We start from the raw sequence: 22,566 nt of genomic DNA on the forward strand, positions 1-22,566 counted from the left end.
AAGGACTTAAAAAACAACCAAGAATTACAAACTCAATTGGAAATGTGGAAGACAGAATCTACTATTTGGTGGGGGGTAGAAACTGAGAGAAACCAAAGTTAACAGATTTGCCCATTGCTACTCCTCTATGCAATGTCAATTGCATGGAGAAACAAATGAAAAGCACTTATCTGTGAGTAGGATCTGCCTTCTGACTGCACAAGCCAAGCCATTCTTTCTTCTTTTAAAATGTACCTTCCGGAATTGATTCCTCTGTCATGACTTTGATCACAGGCCACCTACCCACGGTGTTGCTCACAGCCACTTGAATCTAATCCCTTAATTGTTTTGTATTGCACACATCTTCATTAGCTGATAGGTTCCTTGAGCCAGAGACCTTGTCAAGTTCCATATGTGTGTATAAAATGATATTATGAGTATAACCCACAAGGACAATCATGATCAATGTAGGTTAAAATAATACAATGTGTAAAAGTGAAAGGGGCTTTATCATTACTGGGGGTGGAGGACAAAACACCACATTGTTTATTATTGCTGTCTTTTAGTTTTCAGCTACCGTTTTCGTAGGCAGCTTAATGAGCTTTTAATTTTTCATGCTGCTGAACTGCAGAGAAGGCTTCCTTTGCAATTACATAAGTTTTTATACTAATAATACAAGCGCTAATGTAACAATTGTTCCCTTAAAATGCTTCCTGTAAAATGCTGTGCATGATTCACCGTGATAATTCTTCCAGTCTATTTGTGAATAATATTTTGTTGCATGGCATATACTTTTGTGCTGTGTTGCAACTGGAAATTCTCCATGCATGACTTAATAGTTAATAGCAGAGAAGTAATAAAATGCTGACCTTTAATCCAAGTTCTGCATACTGTGCAATGCCATGATATAAACATGAACACAATGAAATTATGCACACAGAGAATACATATTTGTTTCTCAAAAACGTATAGGAACATGTGAAGCTGCCATACATTGAGTGAGCCATAAACAAACCCCTGTGTTGCAATATAGACAAGCTGAACAATATAACATTTATAGACTAACTTATTTATAGACTAATACAAATGATCAGAAATTACAACCAAAGTCTCTAAATCTTCTTCACCAGTCACAGTTGTTGTTGTTGTTTAGTCGTTTAGTCATGTCTGACTCTTCGTGACCCCATGGACCAGAGCACGCCAGGCACTCCTGTCTTCCACAGTCTCCTGCAGTTTGGTCAAACTCATGCTGGTAGCTTCGAGAACACTGTCCAACCATCTCGTCCTCTGTCGTCCCCTTCTCCTTGTGCCCTCCATCTTTCCCAACATCAGGGTCTTTCCCAGGGAGTCTTCTCTTCTCATGAGGTGGCCAAAATATTGGAGTCTCAGCTTCAGGATCTGTCCTTCCAGTGAGCACTCAGGGCTGATTTCCAGTCACAGTAGAATAATTCAAAAGTTTGATATATACATAATCAGTCACCAAATATTGCCGGAACAGAGTTTCCGGATAACCAATCTATTACGTTCAATGCTTCATCAGCCAGACTTGTAAGAGTTAATATGAGAAGGATGCAGTTCAATTTCTTAACAAGCAATCTTACATGTAAGCAAATATAAACGCTGTAGAAAATATGCTCTGGATCAGTGCTCATACGATACTGTAGTCACTGATGACTACATATTGAACGAAACAGATTGGTTATCTGGAAACTCTGTTCTGGCGATATTTGTTGACTGATTATATATATATCAATTTTTTTGAATTATTCTACCGCGACTGGTGAAGAAGATTTAGAGACTTTGGTTGTAATTTCTGATCATTTGTATTAGTCTATAAATAGTGTTTAGTGCCATTGTTATTGGACATTGTGTTGTGTTATATTGTTCAGCTCATACATTAAGTGAGAGCAGTGGTGGTGCTTGTTATTGTTGTTATTATTATGATTTTTATATGTGTTTTGGCTGAACGTTCTCGATTGACAGATCATAATGGATCCTTAATAAACAGCAGGGATCATATAACCTCTGCAAAAGCTTTGTGCAAATAAATCAGGATGAATGCTCAAACGGCATCTTTTCTAACATGTACTGCTTGTTATTTTTTTAACTGGAGATGTCAGGGATCACTTGATGATTCTTAGAAATAATAAAATGTATAGTGTTTCTTCATCTCTGTATATACCCCCTTCCACGGTGCTGTTAACATGGTTAATATATTATCAGTGTGACCAATTCTATTGCATTTGTTTTTTATAATCAGCTGAAGGTGCTTGTGGAGGAACTCTCCGTGGGACAAGTGGAATTATTTCAAGTCCTCACTTTCCTTCTGAGTATGATAACAATGCTGATTGCACATGGACCATTCTAGCTGAGCCAGGAGATACCATTGCTTTGGTTTTTACGGATTTCCAACTAGAGGAAGGCTACGATTTCTTAGAGATCAGTGGCACTGAAGCACCATCAATATGGTAAGTCAATACAGTGGTCTCATTTCATATTTATAGAAGCCTTCAAAATTTAGCCATTCGAAATTGTGTATTCATAAATTGTTTGAAGTTGTTTGTTTTGAAGTTGTAGTCATTGCTGTCGTGATGATAATAATGCCTGTATCAGTTCCATCAGAATACATATGCATTAGTCAACTAAATATTGTTAATGCTATTTTAGAAATGCTTTATGGTGAATTACTTGGGGGGGGGGGAAATGTTAAGTTACAGCAAGGAATGAAACAAACACCTTTAGAAATGTGTTCAGAATGATGATGTGGTAGGATACTGCCCTCTAATGGAAGGATCCAGAATTATTTTTCTGTGAGTCATCATAACCTCTTAATATATAATTACACTTTAAGGATTTGTGGAGTAGAAATGTGCTTCTCAGTTTGATGAGAGGGAATGAAAGAGAGAACTGACTCTACCAGAGAGTGTTGCTTTGCATTTAATGATACTTCTCGTTTTGTGACAACCACTGCAATTTAGACAGCAGCACGTCTAGCGAACTTTAAGAGTATCTCACCAAATAATAACTTCTAGCTAATAGGACCAGTTTTCTCATATACCAGGTTTCTGCCCTTGTGCTGACCTTTCTACTCTTTGAAAACTGTTCCCGATCCATTATTGCTGACATCCCTATTTAAAACTCATCAGCATGTTCACACATACATCTAAGTACACACACACACACACACACACACACACACACCAGTGCTTTTTGAGGAACAATTCTGGAGTACGCCACTCATTTGGGCTGAAGCATGAATGGTTAACATAATTCACATAGTGTCCTGAATATAGTAAATTATATCACATGCCTAAAATTAAACTTGTTGTGTGCAGTTGTTCAGTATCCAGCTGAATACTGAATACAGGAGCGAAAGACAGTGTTTCTAATACCTATCTTACCTCAGTTCTATTTTCATTCCAATAAATTGTTTTGATAATACACTTGCTTACTTCACATACATTTTCCAACAGTTGTCATAGTGATTATTTCTGTGATATTAAAGTGATACCAAAGCATATTGATGACACTGGTCCTACGTTTTTTGTGCTGCAGCATTCAGGAATGAGGGGGCTGTAGCTTTAGAGCATCATTTGAAAAGAGGTAGTTCAATGTTTCTCACATTTATTTATAAACTAGTTGCTTGTCCACCCCACCCCCTTTTCAAACGTGCTTCTAGATGTCAGGTCTTTAACGAACATTCAAACTGTTGGTGTGGGAGGTTGAAGTGCAGAGCAGGCATGAAAAATAGGTCATTTCGTCTTGGAACAGGGCAGGCAAAAACAAGGAGAAGAAATACAAATAGAGAATGAGTTGTCAGGACTGTTTTAACGATTAGCAGTATCACACTACAGTCAATAAAGATGTTAGCTATTTCACTTCTTTAGTATGTAGGCCAGTCCTATGTATGTTTATTCAGAAGTTTATACTAAAAAAAAACAAGGTTTATATAAAAAAGTTGTGCACAGTGCCATCAAAGTGGATGCAGAAACATTATTTCTTCCTCTCCTATAACGATAGAACTAATGGTAAGCCTATGAATTTGATCACGAGGTTTGGCAAACTCTACTTACGGACTTTGTTGCTACATGGTGTGTTGATGACCACTGGATTTAATGGGTTTCAAATGGGCCGAGGCAAATTCATGAATAGTTACCAGCAGCTATGTGTTGTTTAAAGTAATGCTGAGCCAAACTTACGAAAGGTCAAAACTTCAGTTTGAATTTGGGGTGAGATCTGGTGGTGGATGGCTTGGTGAAACTGCTTCACTTTTTTCACTTTTTTTTTCATTTTTAGTGATTCTAGCCATGTTTCTCTTAGTGGGATGGAGAACGTTGCAGAGCTCCTCCAAGATCAGCTACAAAAGAAGCTGCTATTTTTGATTTCCCAGAATCCCTTCTTCTGAGGGGTATTCTGGGAAATCTAAGATTGTGATCACTAGGCCTGCAAGTCTCTCTCCCTCCATCAAAAGTTGCCTCCTAACTGGCAAATGAGAAAATGGGCCCATGAAATTAAGGGGGGGGGGCGTAGCTATAAAAAAGTACATTATGGATCAATGGAACCTTTGAGTGTAAAGAATGTGTACTCTGGAATTTACTGTGTGAAAGGAGCAGAAATTATTCTGGCTAACTACTTTTTAAGTGGCAAAACTAATTTTAATCTGTTTACCACAAATCACTGTGTTATATTCCAAAAAGGTAATTTAGGTTGATGCCGAAGTGAAGCAGCTGTTTGGTTACAAATATTAGTGTGCATATAAATGACTATTTATTAGAAGTAAAGCAGAGTCATGTTTCTTTTATTTGCCAATGTTCTGTCTTTCACAAATTACTGATACTGTAAAAGCATTATTTGTTCTTGGAAGATTGAGGGTATATAATTATTTGCCCCCCAAATTTTATATGACTGCCTCTATTTATTTTTTGGCTTGTTGCATAGCCTTGAACATAGAAAACAGTAAGTCAGAATAGCAACTATGTCTCCCAAACAAACCATAGTTATATTACTCACTTTCATTGAATGCTGTGCATAGTGGTAAATGTAATTCTTTATGTTTTGATTGTGTGTGTGTGTGTGTGTGTGTGTGTGTTTATGTCTCTTGTGCTTTTATATAATTTAATGGGAGGAGCCACCATATACCATATTTTTCGCTCTATAAAACGCACCATACCACAAGACATACCTAGTGGGGGGGGGGAGGAAAGCAAGAAAAAATATATTCTGAATCCCAGAAGCCAGAACAGCAAGAGGGTTCGCTACGCAGCGAAAGCAGCGATACCTCTTGCTGTTCTGGCTTCTGGGATAGCTGTGCAGCCTGCATTCGCTCCATAAGATGCACACACATTTCCCCTTACTTTTTAGGAGGGAAAATGTGAGTCTTATAGAGCAAAAAATACGGTAATTACAGCATGATAGGGCATTTGTATTGGTTTCCAAGAACTCCATGGCCTGTCCTAGAAGACTTATTTACATTTTTATCCACCAATATATTGATTATTCAAATAAATAGCCTTCATTTTTTTATGAACTATTTCAAAATGTATTTTTACAGGATGCTTTGAATGTTATTTAGAGCTTTTGTCTCAAGTTCCAAATGCTTCATTCCCTCCTGAAGCTGCAACAATTTCATGGAGCACTGAGTTAGGGAAGGGAGTAATTTTGCCCAATCTAAAGCATTTTCAACAAGGGACATAACATTTCATTGCTGAATGTCTTTCATGGTGGTAAAAGGCAGTACGGGTACGAAAATTACCTTAAATGCTCAGCGTCTTAAATCTTTTAACAGTTTCAGGCTTTGACTGAAACAACTTAGCCAATGTATCTGAATTTTGAATTCTTTAGTTTAGAAATCAAGTCTCATTATCCACCAGCTGACAAAGTGGTTAAACAATATCTTCGATTGACTAGTGCATTGGGTTGAAATTGACTTTTAAAAAAACTCCTTACACCTTATGGGTTCTCCTTTTCCTGACATTTTCTTCTTCTGGAAAATACCCATGTATTGCTTAAACCTTGAAAATCTTGTATGCTAAGGAATAATTTCATAGGGTGGCATTCAACTAAGTTTTGAAATTAATGAACATTTCTGTCCATCCATGAATCACCAGTGCTGCATTTATATATTTGAAGTAATGCATTTAGTGAAAGCCTCCAATTTAAAAATATCTCAACTAGCGTTGAATATTCTATGGCTAAAATCATTGAGGATGGTTTTTTCTTCCTTACTTTGAAGATAAGGTGTGCACACCAAAGAATGAACATTTTACATTGGTTCTTCCACTCAAACATGTCTGAAACCAGATGGAGGTAACGCTAATAACATCAGTAACAGAGTGGTATAATTTATTGTTCCTCGTAGCGTAATCTGTAGTTCTTGCTTAGAGACTAGTCATCTGTTCAGATCAAAATGCATTCAATGTGCAGGGTAAAGAGAAAAGAAGCAGTAAATTGATGCTTAATTCACAGAGCATTAGCACTTCTTCTGCACCTGCTAATTTACTACCTACTGCGCTAGCAAACTATAAAGGCTTAATTCACATCCATCATTCCACCTCTGAATCTGACAGGAATATAAGATTGCGATTACGCTTTCAGAACCTGTGTATGGCCTATGATGTAATTTTCCAGGGTACGTTAAATTACATAAAAGGCAGTAGGTTTCTAAAACTTAATGTATATTTATAGAAAGCTGACTGATGCCTTGCTTTGGTAGTTCATAACTGGTTGCCCATTTCATTTTAGATGCAAACTATATTCAGTATCAGCAAATGGAAGGGAAAACAGTTAACCTAGTTCTTCAAAGTACATATCAGAAAGAAGACATGTTATTCACCTGGGTAAAAAGGAAAAATAAAGAGAAAATAAAACACCTTGCCTAGTCCCCCCACCAGACATCTATTTGCTGTAGACTGTTTCCTATCATGTTGCTTAGACTTTCTGACATTGTGTTATCATATTCCTGTTACATTTTTCATTTTCTTTTTAATGAATTGGATGGTTATCCTACAGAAATCTCAGATAATTTGAGCAAGATTTTAACTCTGGCCAAACAATTAGTTGAGGGGAAAATAAAAAGCTATGTATAACTGCTGGTGTTTCCCATTCTTTTCTTTTTTTATGAATGGATATATTTCATTTGTAATATCTGAGACTTTCCTATCTCCCAAATAAGTGACAGCTAAACCTTTGCAACATGGTGGTCTGTATGTGATTTTGGCTATTTGGATGAAGACTCGTGAAATTTTTCCATATACAAAGTCAAATTCAAAGAACCAGTGTGATTGAGTGTTAGATTTCAGTCAGCAATCAGCTCAGTTGCCTGTCCTAAGAAAATCTGTCTCTCGGTCTCACGGGAGGGAGAGCACATGATAAAATAAGATATGTACCACAGTACCAATCTCTGTGATGCCTTATAAATGTTGGAGGAAATGTATGAAGTACATAACATCCAAAATCTCAACACTTCTGGTGATACTGTATTGCAAATGTCATTGCATCTACTATTCATGTTTATCTTTCTTTGTTAAAATAACAAAGTACTCTAGGAAGAACATGAGAAATATTATGGGCCTTTTGGGCTGATCTGTCAGCACTCTTTCTGTGACTTTATTTAACAATAATATACCATATTTTTCCATGTATAACATTCCCCCATGTATAAGATGGGGGACTGTTTTGGGGGACTCAAAATTAAGAAAATCGGGGGAGATTACCCAAAGTAGTTGAGCTTTCTTGAGGGGGTTTGCCAAAATCACTCACCTGTCTGATCTACGCTGCCTCTCGCATGTGTCACAAAAGCCACCTATCACTTGCCCCCTCACCGGCAGAAGCCACCAATCTCCCGCCCAATTGCCACAACAACAGTCAATCAACACCAGTCCTTGCTGCGGCCACCAATAACACACCCAATAGTGTTATTTGCTATAGTGTATCTGAAGAAGTGTGCATGCACACGAAAGCTCATACCAAGAACTAACTTAGTTGGTCTTTAAGGTGCTACTGGAAGGAATTTTTTTTTGTTTTGACTATGGCAGACCAACACGGCTACCTATCTGTAACACCCAATAGTGTTTGGCAGCAACCAATCCCACGTTCCTCCTATTCACTATCAGTGTATAAATAATTTTTTAACATAATTTTTAATAAAAAAAAATCTTGTCTTATACACAGAAAAGTACAGTATGCATAAAGGAGATAGAAACTGACATTGTTGGGGGGCATTTTCTAATTGGAAAAGAGGCAGGCAGGGGAAAACCCCCACTCATAATGATTAGTATATGCATTCTGCAAGGTGAGAAGGAACAACAGACGTGCCGCTGAAAGTTCACTGGCATGCTGCCATTCCATAAATGGTTCAACTGTTAAGACTGCAATGGCTTGCATTAACTCAGAGTAAATTCATCAATGAAGTGTTCGTACAATAATGTTCAATAAACACCTTTGCCCATTGCTATTACTGTTTAGTTTACACACCAATTTTATTGATTGCTTCTATAGCACCGAAAGGATATAGCACTCAAGTTCAAATTGATACATATGTTGGTGACTGCATATTTTTAAAAAAGGGTCTGGCAGGCTGGTTATATTACATGCACATGTTTTTATTTTGTTTTGCTGTTCATAACTTCACTGAGAAAGCAGGAACCTACATTGTACTGGGTGGTGAAACACAAGAGTTATGGTTGTAGAAAATGTGTGTGTGTGTGGATTGAGTCATCGTTTATAGTGCTCCCACTTTCATGTGGTTATAATTCACATGAGCATGTCACTGTAAAACAAACTAGAAATGTGTATTATTATCATACAATGAACCTTTTTTAAAAAATTCCTTGATAATCTAGAACTCATGGAAAAGCTATTTAGAAGATGTACAGTGTTGCCTGGTGACTCTTGCCCAAGATAAGTGCTGGGCTAAGCCCTGCTCAGGTGTTCCATTTCTCCAGTGTGATGACCATTGGGTGAAAGAGAGCAGGAGTGGGGTGGAAGATGAAAAGCTTTTTCTCTGAAGTGGGGAGCCCCATTCTACATTCATGGAGGATCCCTCTAAAATTTAGAACATGGTTTCTACTTAATTGTAACTTGTGTGTGTGGGTAGCAGCTATGAGTAGAGGAGACTGCCCTCTTCAGAAGAATGCCCTTCAACCAGTAGAGAGAAGAAAGGTCAGAGGCCTGGAGTAGGCAGGGCTTGCCAGTGATGGCCCAAGAGAGGGAAATGAATAGCCAAATAGGGCTAAATTCCATGTATAATGATTCTTGGTGTACTGATAAATGCTAAAAGTAAATGTGGATAATTGAAGCAAACCTGTTCTACATACACTTACCCTGAAGGCCCTCTTCGAGGCAAGATGTTTCTTTGACATCATTCGCAATGACACCAACAACATAACAACCCAGGAGTCTTCCTTGCAATATTTTTGCTTTAAGCATTGCTTGCTTACTGTAATGGTTGCCAGGGCATCATGGCATTGCTCAATTGGTTGCACATTGGCATGGTTCAGGTAGCATAGGAGCATCAGATTGGTTCTGCCACTGTACCTGCACAGTGCTGAGCTGCTGTGCTGCTTCTACATCTCTCACCCTTTCCATATCCATCAGCAAAGCTCAGCTTTAGGAAGCAGGTGAATAACACCACCCCACCTGTACAATCCTGCTGACTGCAACTGCTTGCTTGTTCATGTATTCATACCTCGCCTTTTCTGTGTAGTCCAGGGCAGCGATTTAATTATAGGCATTTCCACTATTGTAGAGATTAGCCAATACCCAGTTTGCTAAATGATCTGTCTCTTTGGCAGTAGGAAATGTTGCAAAGTAAACAGCAAGCATATTTTCTCTTTTGCCCATGTTCCTTCTTTGGGCCCAATGGATAATATTTATTTAGCTCCACTGTGTGCTAAATCTATATTAATTTCTGCAGTGCTTTAATAATGAAAGTTGTAGAAATTAATACCATTCAGTGGTGCATTGCAAAGCCTTTTGTTTATGGCAGTATTTTGTGAGAAGCTAAGGTGCTATAAATATGTTAAATCATCTCCTGTTTTTATATCAATAGGAATCCATTGTGTAAAAATAATTTCTTAAGGGTTTTGCATGCTCTTCAGAAGACTGAGTATAAAGTTTATTAGATTAATATTAATCTGATTTTCAAAGATCAAGGGACCTTGCACTCTTCTCCAACAGCTAAATTATACATATCTTTTATGAATGTTCACTTCTCTGTTTTGTTTTAGCTTTCCAATATGTAGAACTACTGAGTCTGCATAGTCAGATATAGACTTTTCTTCTAGCGATTTATTTTGATTTGTGCATGGTAAGATAATTATTCTCGCTGTTCCTTAATATTTTACTATGCTGTCCCAAAAAATGGCTGAATATATACACTAGTTGCGAGTCTTGCATTCTTAAGACCAATACAGTGGTACCTCGGGTTACATACGCTTCAAGTTACATACACTTCAGGTTACAGACTCCACTAACCCAGAAATAGTGCTTCAGGTTAAGAACTTTGCTTCAGGATGAGAACAGAAATCGTGCTCCGGTGGCACGGCGGCAGCAGGAAGCCCCATTAGCTAAAGTGGTGCTTCAGGTTAAGAACAGTTTCAGGTTAAGTACGGACCTCCGGAATGAATTAAGTACTTAACCCGAGGTACCACTGTAGTCCCCAACACAGTGGATCAATCTTTATTGTTTCAACCATGAGTAACAACAGAGGAGAACCCCAGAGATACAGAAAATGCAGAATAGCCTATCTGTAACAATGAAACAAAACTAGAGCATTTGGGGAAGATGTGTCAGTGACTCAGAAAGACGTACCAAAAAGCAGTAATATAAATAGTCTGGCCCATGCCCAGCCAAGCCAGTTTTACATTCTTGCAACTTTCGGTTTCAACAGAATAAATTCTACAAAATCCTTCTAATCTTAGCAATTTTGCAAAGTAAACTGTGTGATCTTCAGAATAGCATTGTGAAGATGGAAGATAGATTTGGCTGTGAAAGCTTCCAGGTTTATCACCTTTAAACTGTATGCTCACAGTGCCATTATGGTAGCTGCATGCTATATGCAATGTTATCAGATGGATACTGCGTGGCAAGGCCCCCAAACCAGCCCCTCATTCGAACAAAATTCACACTGACACAGAATTTTGGTTTAAGGTTATTGGGCAAAATTTTAGGACACAACTTTATTGATTACAGAAATGTGAGCGGTATTGGCTTAGGCACTGGCAAAGGACTATATCAGTAAGGGTAAACCACCCAATGAGGAAGCCACATCGGGGGAACCCACCTGTAGCTCTCCTCAGTGTCCCCAAAGGCCTGGCATGGCCCTAGCCCCTCAAGCGGACTTCAGACAGGATCCAGGCCCTGGATTCCTTTAACGGAATACCCTTGGTCAATGGAGGGGCAGGCGATGGCTGAGAGCCAGTGTGGTGTGGTGGTTAAGAGCGATAGACTCGTAATCTGGTGAACCGGGTTTGCTTCCCTGCTCCTCCACATGCAGCTGCTGGGTGACCCTGGGCCAGTCACACTTCTTTGAAGTCTCTCAGCCCCACTCACCTCACAGTGTTTATTGTGGGGGAGGAAGGAAAAGGAGAATGTTAGCCGCTTTGAGACTCCTTCAGCTAGTGATAAAGCGGGATATCAAATCCAAACTCCTCCTCTTCTTCTTCTTCTTCTTCTTCTTCTTCTTCTTCTTCTTCTTCTTCTTCTTCTCCCCTTCCCCACAAATCAATGAGCCAGTGCCTAACTGCCAAACTTTAAAAAGTTGTGATGATTGCTAAGAGGTAGGCGAAAACCAAGTGACCAGTGCCAATCTGCCAAATGGAAAAATTCCTACCTGGCCCCCGTCCCAAGACAGGCGACCAACCAAAGTCCAAAGCAAGGCCAGAGGACATCTAAAATAAAGGGCAGGTGGGTGAGTGTTCAGCAGCGCAAAGCAGGTGCCTGACACGCGTCACGCTGCCACTTTTATATCCCCCCACGATCACCCCACACAAAAGTGACTGGCCGAGAAGCCAGGGTGATCGTGGTGCCACCCTGGCATGATGGCATTACTCCGCCCATGCCAGGGGGGAGGAACCGGCCTGGGGGCCTGCCCGCAACCAGGACCATCCTTAAAGATGATCTCACTTATCAGACTAGTCATGGCAAAGGTTGACAAGAGGAGATGAGAGGAAATGAAAGGAGACTATCTATGGCAGAGCAATGGATCAAGTCCATTAGGTTGAAATCCTATAATCACTAACCTGAGACTGGGAGTAAGACCTATGGAATATAGTGATAGGCCTGCACAAGACACTTTATGGCCTGAGGAAAAGATAACATGATGTCCACCTATTCTATGTACAGAAGCTGACTGGATTGGCAGTTGAATTTTTCTCCAATAGTGGCAGTTTTCTTAATCCTTTTTAGAATAAAACACAAAAATGTCTCAAAGCAGCTTAACAAGATAAAATGCAAAAGTAATCGCAACCACAAAATTTAAAGCAATGCACAATACGAAATACCTAAAATGCTAATCGAATAGCATCATCGTTGTTATTGTTAACAAAGGCCTCAGTAAATAAAAAGTTTTTAACCCTTTAGAACATACCATACTTTTCCGTGTATGACTAGGTTTTTTCCTTTAAAAATCACGCTCAAAAGTGGGGGTCATCTTATACACTGTCTTATACAACAACTTTGTGCCATCTCTCCCCCCCCCCCATTTTCTTAAAATTGAATCCCCCCAAATAGGGGTTGTCCTGTACATGGGGTCGTCTTGTAGATGGAAAAGTACGGTATCTTTCACTGCACCTGCAAGCAAAAGATTTGTTATGAAGAATTTTAAATGTGTTACAGATACACCACCTAATAATAATAATAATAATAATTTTATTATTTATATCCTGCCCATCTGGCTGGGTTTCCCCAGCCACTCTGGGCAGCCCCCAACAGAATATTAAAAACACAATAAAACATCAAACATTAAAAACTTCCCTAAACAGGACTGCCTTCAGATGTCTTCTAAAAGTCAGATAGTTGTTTATTTCCTTGACATTTGATGGGAGGGCGTTCCACAGCGAAGGTGCCACTACCAAGAAGGCCCTTTGCCTTGTTCCCTGTAACCTCACTTCTCGCAGTGAGGCACTCGGAGCTGGATGAATGATGGGGGTGGAGAGGCGCCTTAGTCATTCAACTTCCAGGAAAGCTGAGATGAGGAGCAGTAGCCCTAGCACCTAACAATAACAAAATGTTTAACAGGTCACCCTCAAAGAAACAAATGGGGACAAAAGCAAGGATAAAATATTTCCGTGATTAACCAGGCCCAAGGCAAGTGTGAACAAAATGTATGGAAAGAACAATTCTGGCCCTCAAAACATCACAGCAGGCTTGAATCTGCCCTGTGGCAAGAGGTGGCAGTAAAACGAATCAGGACTTGTATAAAATTAAGCTAGCCTGCCTAACCACACAATGAAACAGGGAAATGTTACAGCAATACAAGTCTATTCAGCTGATCTAAAAAAAATTCATGTCATTAATATTTTGTGAGGGGACAATAAAAATTTTAAAGTTTAAATGTGCCACCCAGTTGGGTTGGATAGAGAGGAACTGTCTATTCAAACCTTTATATTTTATTCTGCCACATTGAAGTGCAGAGTTATAGCTATCCATCATGCTAACTTACTTTTGCTGTGGAGGATGTGGCGACCATATTCTGATACTTTAAACTGAGAACGTGGTGGTGAAGATATATTTGTGAGACAGACACACACACACACACACACACACACACACGTATCGTTAACAAAAGAGAGATTCCTTTTGATTATGTGGCAAAACATTTTGGCTTCTGCCTTCATCAGTGATAAAAGTGAAATAATACGGTTTCCAAAAGCAGCTGAGGAAGGTGGAATCTTCACAAATGTTAAAAACACTGTGAAAATGCTTTTTTAAAAAATCATTTTGAAAAATGCATTGAATTTGCTATAGCTCACAGTTGCCATGTAGCGTCACAACTGTATATTGCACTTTACAACACACTCAAAATGTTTTATTTACAGCTGTATAGCTGAGTCCGAAGACAGAAGCCGAAACATTTTTTAAAAAGGCTCCTGTTTTATTAATCACAGTAACATACAGTGCTGTTTTTTCTGGGGGTACGCATACCCCTAAACATTTTGTGAATCTAAGTTTGGCCTCATTGAGGAGCAGTATTTCAATATGAGTAGGAAAATGAGAGTACCCCTAAACTTTTTTTTTTAGAAAAAAACCACTGGTAACATATATGTTATGTGATCAACTGAATCTTAAAAGGAATCCAGAGCAAGCTTGCCTGAAGTACTGTGTGTGTGTGTGTGTGTGTGTGTGTGTGTGTGTGTGTTGAAGTACTGTGTGTGTGTGTGTGTGTGTGTGTGTGTGTGTGTCTTAGATTTGAATCCCTTACGTTTCCTTGATTTTTCCAGTGAAAAGCCAACTGGGTTTTACCTGAAAGGAAACTAGGCTTGTCACACACTTTGCAGGGGGCATCAAACAACTTGACTTATTCAACTAGCTCTTCAAAGCCACAGCTTAGTGTGAATAGGAGAGAAGAAACTTCATGAAAACGTAATGAGCATGTCATCATTTTTTATTCTCTGCATGTTACAAGAAATGTAGCAGATCTGACCCCACCAAGCAACTGCATCATCCAGGAACCTTTGAGAGGGCTTCTGGAGGCAAGGAGAATATAAATGGCAGCAGTAGTGATTAAAAATCAAGGCAAGCAGGCAATTAAGGGAACTGTTAGCATCCACGTAAAGCCTATAATGGGAGACAGGGGAAGCAAGCTTTGCTTATTGCTATATCATACTTTCCAACATTTCTCTGTTTGTGTTTTTAATATTCAGTTGGGAGCCACCCAGAGTAGCTGGGGAAACCCAGCCAGATGGGTGGGGTATAAATAAATTGTTGTTGTTGTTGTTTAGTCGTTTAGTTGTGTCTGACTCCTCATGACCTGAGGGGCTCATCTTCCAGCATCATAACTTTTATATGTCTGTTGTCTTTGTCCATGGAGTTTTCTTGGCAGGGATACTGGAGTGGCTTGCCGGTTCCTGCTCCAGGTGGATCCCGTTTGGTCAAAACTCTCCACTCTCCACTATGACCTGTCCATCTTGGGTGGCCCTGCACGGCATAGCTCATAGCTTCTCTGAGTTATTCAAGCCCCCTTTGCCATGACAGTGATCCATGAAGGAGATGATGATGATGATTAATCTCTGATGAAAACAAGGACATCCTGTTTACTACTACAGTGGTACCTTGGGTTAAGTACTTAATTTGTCTCGGAGGTCCATTCTTAACCTGAAACTGTTCTTAACCTGAAGCACCACTTTAGCTAATGGGGCCTCCTGCTGCTGCCGCACGATTTCTGTTCTCATCCTGAAGCAAAGTTCTTAACCCGAGGTACTATTTCTGGATTAGCGGAGTCTGCAACCTGAAGCGTATGTAACCTGAAGCATGTGTAACCCGAGGTACCACTGTACTACTACTACTACTACTACTACTACTACTACTACTACTACTTTTTACTACCCATCTGACTGGGTTGCCCCATCCACTCTGGGCAGCTTCCAGCATATATAAAAACACAATAGAACATTAAACATTAAAAAATTCCCTATACAAGGCTGACTTCAGATGGCTCAGAATCAGATAACTCCACGCCCTCCAACATTTATCTGATGAAAAAGGGATGTGACATCCTAAGGAAAAGTGGGACAGGTCTGGGATCAAATCAGAAACCAGGACAGCTTCTGTAAATCCAGGAATGTCCCTGGAAAATAGGGACACTTGGAGGGTCTTCTATATACCACTGTAAACTTAAAATTAAAGCCTTTTGTGTAAGGTTTTTGTTTGTTTGGGTTTTTATTTCTTTTTAGATTCTGAGACACCTGTGATGGGTCCTAATTTTTTTGTACAAGGCAGTTCGATCAGATTATAAAGCTAGTTTAAAGGTATTATTAATATTCATTCATCTGGGATATTTACTCATTATTCTAGCCCTAAACTATAAATAATAATAATAATAATAATAATAATAATAATAATAATAATAATTTTTATTTATACCCCGTCCTCCCCAGCCAAGGCCGGGCTCAGAGCAGCTTACAAGCAATAATAAAAACAAGTTGAATGATTACAACTTAAAAACAAAATTAAAATACAACATTAAAATATTAAAATGTAGCCTCATCTTAGGAGGAGAAGGAAAGGAAAAAAGAAAGAGAGGGAGTGAATCAAATTGGCTCCAAGCCAAAGGCCAGGCGGAACAACTCTGTCTTACAGGCCCTGCAGAAAAAAATCAGATCCTGCAAGGCCCTGGTCTCATGAGACAGAGTGTTCCACCAGGCCGGAGCCAGAGTTGAAAAGGCTCTGGCTCTGGTTGAAGCCAATCTAACTTCCTTAGGGCCCGGGACCACTAGGGTGTTGCTATTTATGGACCATGAGGCTCTCCGTGGGGCATACCAGGAGAGGCGGTCCCGTAGGTAGGAGGGTCCTAGGCCGTGAAGGGCTTTAAAGGTCAAAAGCAGCACCTTAAATCTGACCCTGTACTCTACCGGGAGCCAGTGCAGCTTGAAAAGCACTGGGTGAATATGCTCCCATGGCAGAGACCCCGTGAGGAGCCTCGCTGCAGCATTCTGCACCCTCTGGAGTTTCTGGGGCAGCTTCAAAGGCTGCTCCGCGTAGAGCGAATTACAGTAGTCAAGCCTGGAGATGACCGTTGCATGGATCACTGTGGCCAGGTCAGGGTGGGAAAGGTAAGGGACCAACTGCTTGATGCGGCGAAGGTGGAAAAATGTCTCCTTGAAATCTACTTTGAAGAGCTGTAGGTATCAAGGAATATTAGCAATATACTGGTGTGTTTCATAGTTCTGGTGGCCACAACAATGGAGTTCCTCTGGGGTCTTGATGGCTGCCAATGACAGCTGCTATTTTTTCTTGGGATTTCCTAGAGTGTGAGCCAAAAGCATTGCCCTCATGATGTGACATAACCACAGCGCTAAGTCAATCTGAGTGAGGGCAATTCAGGAATGTAGTGTATTAATAAAGGAACACAGCCTGTTTTCCTTCATAATCTTCATTTTCCTAGAGTCACTAGAGTGATTATGTCCTGAGATTTAAAAGACGAGCATGAGGTGACCAATGTTATGTTTTTGTTAAATAAAGTAAATTTGCAAATAACTGTGTGTTTCACCCCCTTCTATCATATTCTGTGACTCAGTTTCATAATGGGTTAATATATTTAAGAAATGGGTTGTTCAGCTGCAACAAGTTTTATCTTTTTAGAAAGTGTCTGAAAAGCCATGCAGGTGAATGGAGGAGTTGCTTGACTGAATTTTATGAATTGAGATGCTGACTAATACCAGCTCCTTCCAGCGAAGTTATTATGCTTCTTCCAGGTGTTCTTGCTTTTAGGAAGTGTGTGTTGTGACAGTTTCGGATTCAATCCATAAGCAGATTTTGTTTCTGCTACTTTGTGATTTATTTGTTTTCTTGGAGATCGGTTCAGCAGTACTTAAATTAACATTTGTCTTTTCTTACACTGACATGCAGTGTCAAATTGGAATATTTTCCCCGTGCATTGTCAGGCTGAAACCCTCACTGGAGAGCTATCATGATAATAGGTGGAGAGGTTAAAGAAACTGTAAATGATGGCATTTCTTTCCTGCAGCCTTGGTTCATAGACTTTTTGTGACTGACACATTATTATGAAATTGCTGAGAAGCAGAATCACAGAGCACAAATTAATTCATTTTGAGCATTGGTGGACGTGGCAATTTTAAGAAAAATCTTGCTGACAGTGAAGCTGCATACACACAGAGCCATAATTTGGTTCTTGCTTCTTTCTAAAAAGAAAGGTCTGGTGACATGCACACTGAATTGCTAGGGAGCTGAATGTAAGTAATTTACTGAAGCTAATGCCTACCAATGACTGTAAGTTTCAAAAACAAGACAGAGACTTGACACTAATTTCCAGAGACTGTACTTCTCAACTTAATGCCTTGTGGATATCTCTCTCTCTCTCTCTCTCTCTCTCTCTCTCTCTCTTAAGTAGCATTAAGATGCTTAGAAATGGCATTCCTGTGCAAATGAATAAAATATGTTTGAGGCATGCAAAGGACTTCCTTTCACAGGTCCAATAGCACTTTTGAGGGTTAATCAGACCTAGCACATACCAGTTCAGACAAATGGTATAAGCAGAGAGTAGAATTATCCTGGATTCTCCCATGAAAGGAAGCACTTGTCCTACATCTCCCTAGAAAGCAGCCCAGGAGCCCTCTCAAAAGAATAAATAAATTCACACACCTTTGTGCTGTGGTGCAAGAAGGACAATACACTTCTTCCACATTTGACCTTGCCATGACAATGGTGTTGCATCGCCACACGCATATATGTCATAGTCTGATAGATGATTTTTGCGCCCACCCAAGGTTCCGCCAACCACCCAGGTACACATCTGTGTGGGACACCAATATCTCTGCAGCACCCTGCACTCTCCAGAAATCAACTCTTGAGGGTTTGGGAATCTTCTGGAACAGTATAGGCAGCTGCAGGGTGATCTACCCATGACCAGTGTTGTTCCATCAAATGGTTTCCAAGGATTGAATAAGACCTTCTGTTCATAGACAGCTAAGTTTGGGTTCGTCTTTCTGTATCTTGTGAAGAGCACTTCAACTATACGGAACTGCAGAAGGGAAGCAATTATCAGGAATGTGTTTGGTTCCTACATCAAAGCATTCTGGAAGGACAAGGAACGCTCACAACGGACATGTATCTTGGCCAGAAAGCCTTGGTAACATCCTTAAATGTCACCAACCAAGACCACAATCCTAAACGCACTTACCTAGGAGCAATAAGTCAATAGCACTTCTCATGTTAGGACTACACTGTAATTCCCCCCCCCCCCATTACTTCAACAATGAATAGAAATTAAGGTTTCCTATACCCCGCATACTTCCAGGTGTCAATCCCTTGCCTTTAAGATTGTGGAGACAATATCCTTCTTTAGGATATTGCCTTCAAGATTGTGGAGCTAGGAAGAAACATCAAGAAAGCAAATAACCCCCACGATACGCAGCGTTCCTGCCTTCTCTTGGTGCTTTGTAAGCTAAGGAAGTAAATCTTCACAGGATTCCTTTGGGAATATGTGGGTTTGGGTAAAGAGAAGTGTACTGAGCTGAGCTGATGAAGCGTTCCCTTTATGACAGCAATATTGCTAAGAGAGTAAATAATATAGAAAAAAAGGTATATGCTTGTCATAAACCTAGAGTTAAGAATCCGTAAACTGTTTTCATTCCAATCTACTTACTTGCTGGGTTTAAAGAAATGAGTTCTGTCAACCTCTGCCTTGACTTTTTAATGCAACTTGTTCTGTAAAACTCATTTCTCAGTGCTACTGGCAAAAACCTTATTCTGCTAAGCACCCCACACTGGGCTATTGATGAAAATAATTTATGCAAAACATGAATTCCCTTTTGTTTGTTTGTCAGCACTTCAATGGGTCCACTGTGAAATGAATGTTCTTTAAATCCTGCAGCTTTGTGGGGTTCGTGAGGAAAGCGAGTTTTAAATGGCATAGCAACTCATCTGTGAAAAAAGATGTGAAAAAAGTTTTTCATCAAAACATACTTTTTTTAAAAAAATGGGCTGGAATCACACCCTTTGTTGTGCGGATGTTGTAAAATCGCATGATTTAGACTATTTAAAGCATAGCGAAATACAAAGTGGATAGTCTGGTACCATTCCCAAATCTCTGCCCAGTCAGCAATAGGTTGCATGTGCATATCCTGCTGTGTTGAGGAATTACCAATCTACATCAATTCAGTCTTGCAAGCAGGGAAATTTGAAACGCTTTTGCCACCCTGCAAACAGGTGGCTGATATAATGTCAGAGCTGCCCCTGTTGGCCATTTGATTGACCCTGCACACACACAGTCCCCAGTTCATCAAGGGGAAGCTTGATGTGTAGACTTGATCGCTACATGGAATGTTTTCTACAATGGATCGTTATGTCCTTTTCTGTTCAGGGGATCCACTTTGGTTCAGACAAGGGTACAGTACTGATCTTTTGAGATTGCAACAAATGCATATAGGTTTGGTTGGAACAGGGTATCTAAGGGTTAAAATGCAGAATCTGGCAATCAGATACAAACAGCGCTATTTTTCTAGGGAAGAAAGGTGCCGGAACTTACCATTCTCTTAGAATGGCAATGGTGCCCTCCTGAGAAGTGCCAGAACTGAGTTCTTGGCAAGTTCCAGCCAGGGCTGTCTTAAGAATATGTGGCACTGGAGTGCAAAGATCTGCCTGGCGCCTCCCCCCAGGTTGCCGAGTCTCAGGCGTGCAGGAGGGCGGAGCTGGCCAGCCGGCTCAGCGTCTTGCTGGCTCAGTCGCCCCCGAACTTGCAGCGCAGAGCCGCCCGCAGCAGAAGAGCCCACCGTGGTGCTCCGAACAACAGATGGGCTCTTCCTTGGACTCAACTCTTGGGCCCCGGAATCTTGGCCTGGTGCCCCTGAGAGCCCAGAGCCCGAGTGCCCTGCACCCCTAGCGCCTATGGGTAAGACAGCCCTGTTTCCAGCTGGGGAAAAAGCCCCGGATACAAGCTTTGAATTATGTTCTTACAGTGGTGCCCCGCAAGACGAATGCCTCGCAAGACGGAAAACCCGCAAGACGAAAGGGTTTTCCATTTGCGAGTTGCTTCGCAAGACGAATTTCCCTATGGGCTTGCTTCGCAAGAAGAAAGCCCATAGGGAAATCTCCGGGGACCTCTTTTAAATGCTGGCGGTGGGGAGCAAAGCCTTTCCCCCCCTCCGGCCTTCAGAAGAGGTCCTGGACTTCTCCGCTGTCCCGGAATGATCTTAAAATGCTGGCGAGCGGCGATTTTAAAGCCCCCGGGAAGGCAGGCAGGGGGGGACAAAGACTTTTGCCCCCCGCCAGCCTTCAGAAGAGGTCCTGGACCTCTTCTGAAGGCCAGCGGGGGGCGAAAGTCTTTGCTCCCCCCCCCGCCTGCCTTCAAAAGCCGTCCGGGATAGCGGAGAAGCACGCTGCGTTTCTCCACTCTCCCGAGAAGGCAGGCAGGGGGGAGCAAAGACTTTCGCCCCCCCCCCCGCCGGCCTTCAGAAGAGGTCCCGGGGGTTTTTAAAATGCTGGCGGGCGGCAGCGAAGGCTTCGCTGCCGCCCGCCAGCATTTTAAGATCGCCCCGGACAGCGGAGAAGTCCTCCGCTGTCCCGGGGTTTTTTAAAATGCTGGGGGTGGGAAGAAAAGCCCTTGTCCCCCCCCCCCAGCCTTCAGAAGAGGTTGGGGGACAGACTGTCCCCGGACCTGGTCTGAAGGCGGTTTCCATAGGAACGCATTGATTGATTTTCAATGCATTCCTATGGGAAACCGTGCTTCGCAAGACGAAAAACTCGCAAGAAGAAAAAACTTGCGGAACGAATTAATTTCGTCTTGCGAGGCACCACTGTAATCCCTATAGTAACATATTATGCCTCACAGAGTTAAATCATGTATTATGTCTGGAAAAATGCATCAAGTACACCGACTCTCTCTCTCTCTCTCTCTCTCTCTCTCTCTCTCTCTCTCTCTCTCTATATATAATCTACATTCAGCTGTCCTTCTATGTACAGTTAATCATTTCAACAGAATGCAAGCCTTCCTTGACACAAAACATGCTCTTCTTAACCCCCAGTCGATGAGAACAGACGAGACAAGCACATTCATGGCTTTCAGCACAGGATCAGTTTGCTGTTGTTATGAAATCAAGCTGGAGAATCCTTGAAAAGTTAATAAAAGCTAATAACTAGCTTCACTGACAAATTTGTCTTATGAAAAACCTGTGAAGGCAGGCTGGAGAAATGAAATTGGTTCAGCTAGGCAACTTTTTTATTTATTTGAGCAAGAGCTATTTGGCCACGGACTCCAGTGAAGCTGTATCTTTCTTCATTCGGCATCACATCAGCAATGCTTTTACCTCTACATTGGCTCCCATATCCTTAGCATTTACACTGAAAGACCTCAATACCGCACACCTTTCAGCCACCCTCTGTGTCTATTATGCCACAAAAGAGGAGATGATATAACCTGCAGGGAGAAGCTTTCTCTTTAGCTGCTCAAATCCTCTATGAGAACCTGCTTTCCCTTTGGTTTATTTCTTTAGATTTTTCATTTTTATTTATAGTGTGTATATATATATATATATATATATATATATATATATATATATATATCCCACTCAAACATATGGCTCCCGGAAAGTCAGCTTACAGGAAGGCCCAGCCTTGCTCCACTTTAGGGTAAGCTCCTTCAGGGCATTCTCTGTCTCACAAGTTATATTTGGAAAATGTTTTGTCATATTTCACGATTGCAACCTCATGTACTGTACTTACCGGCTTTTGTATGTACTGTTATGAGTGTAATAAGGCCACTTGCAAGCACACACTGTGGAGAAAATAAAAGTTGTGGACAGGGTAGCCCAGTAAATTCAAGACCACTTGATTAGAACAGGCCAAATTATATCTTACAAATTCTTACAAATCTTTAAAAGTAGTAGGATGTTGCTGTTTGAAATTACTATGCCG

The 22,566-nt window shown here is 40.8% G+C and overlaps 1 protein-coding gene across 2 annotated transcripts in view; it reads left to right on the top strand.

Moving 5' to 3' along the window:
* The window catches only part of CSMD1 (CUB and Sushi multiple domains 1), a 949,787-nt gene that overhangs the window by 487,636 nt on the left and 439,585 nt on the right, over window positions 1-22,566 (top strand). For both annotated transcript variants that reach the window (XM_083729648.1, XM_083729649.1), the window contains exon 5: window positions 2,240-2,447. In XM_083729648.1, the coding sequence (XP_083585774.1) occupies window positions 2,240-2,447 (208 nt within the window). The remainder of the gene's footprint in view (window positions 1-2,239; window positions 2,448-22,566) is intronic.

Source organism: Podarcis gaigeae (assembly GCF_964106915.1).
Source record: "Podarcis gaigeae genome assembly, chromosome: 3".
Taxonomy (NCBI): Eukaryota; Metazoa; Chordata; class Lepidosauria; order Squamata; family Lacertidae; genus Podarcis; species Podarcis gaigeae.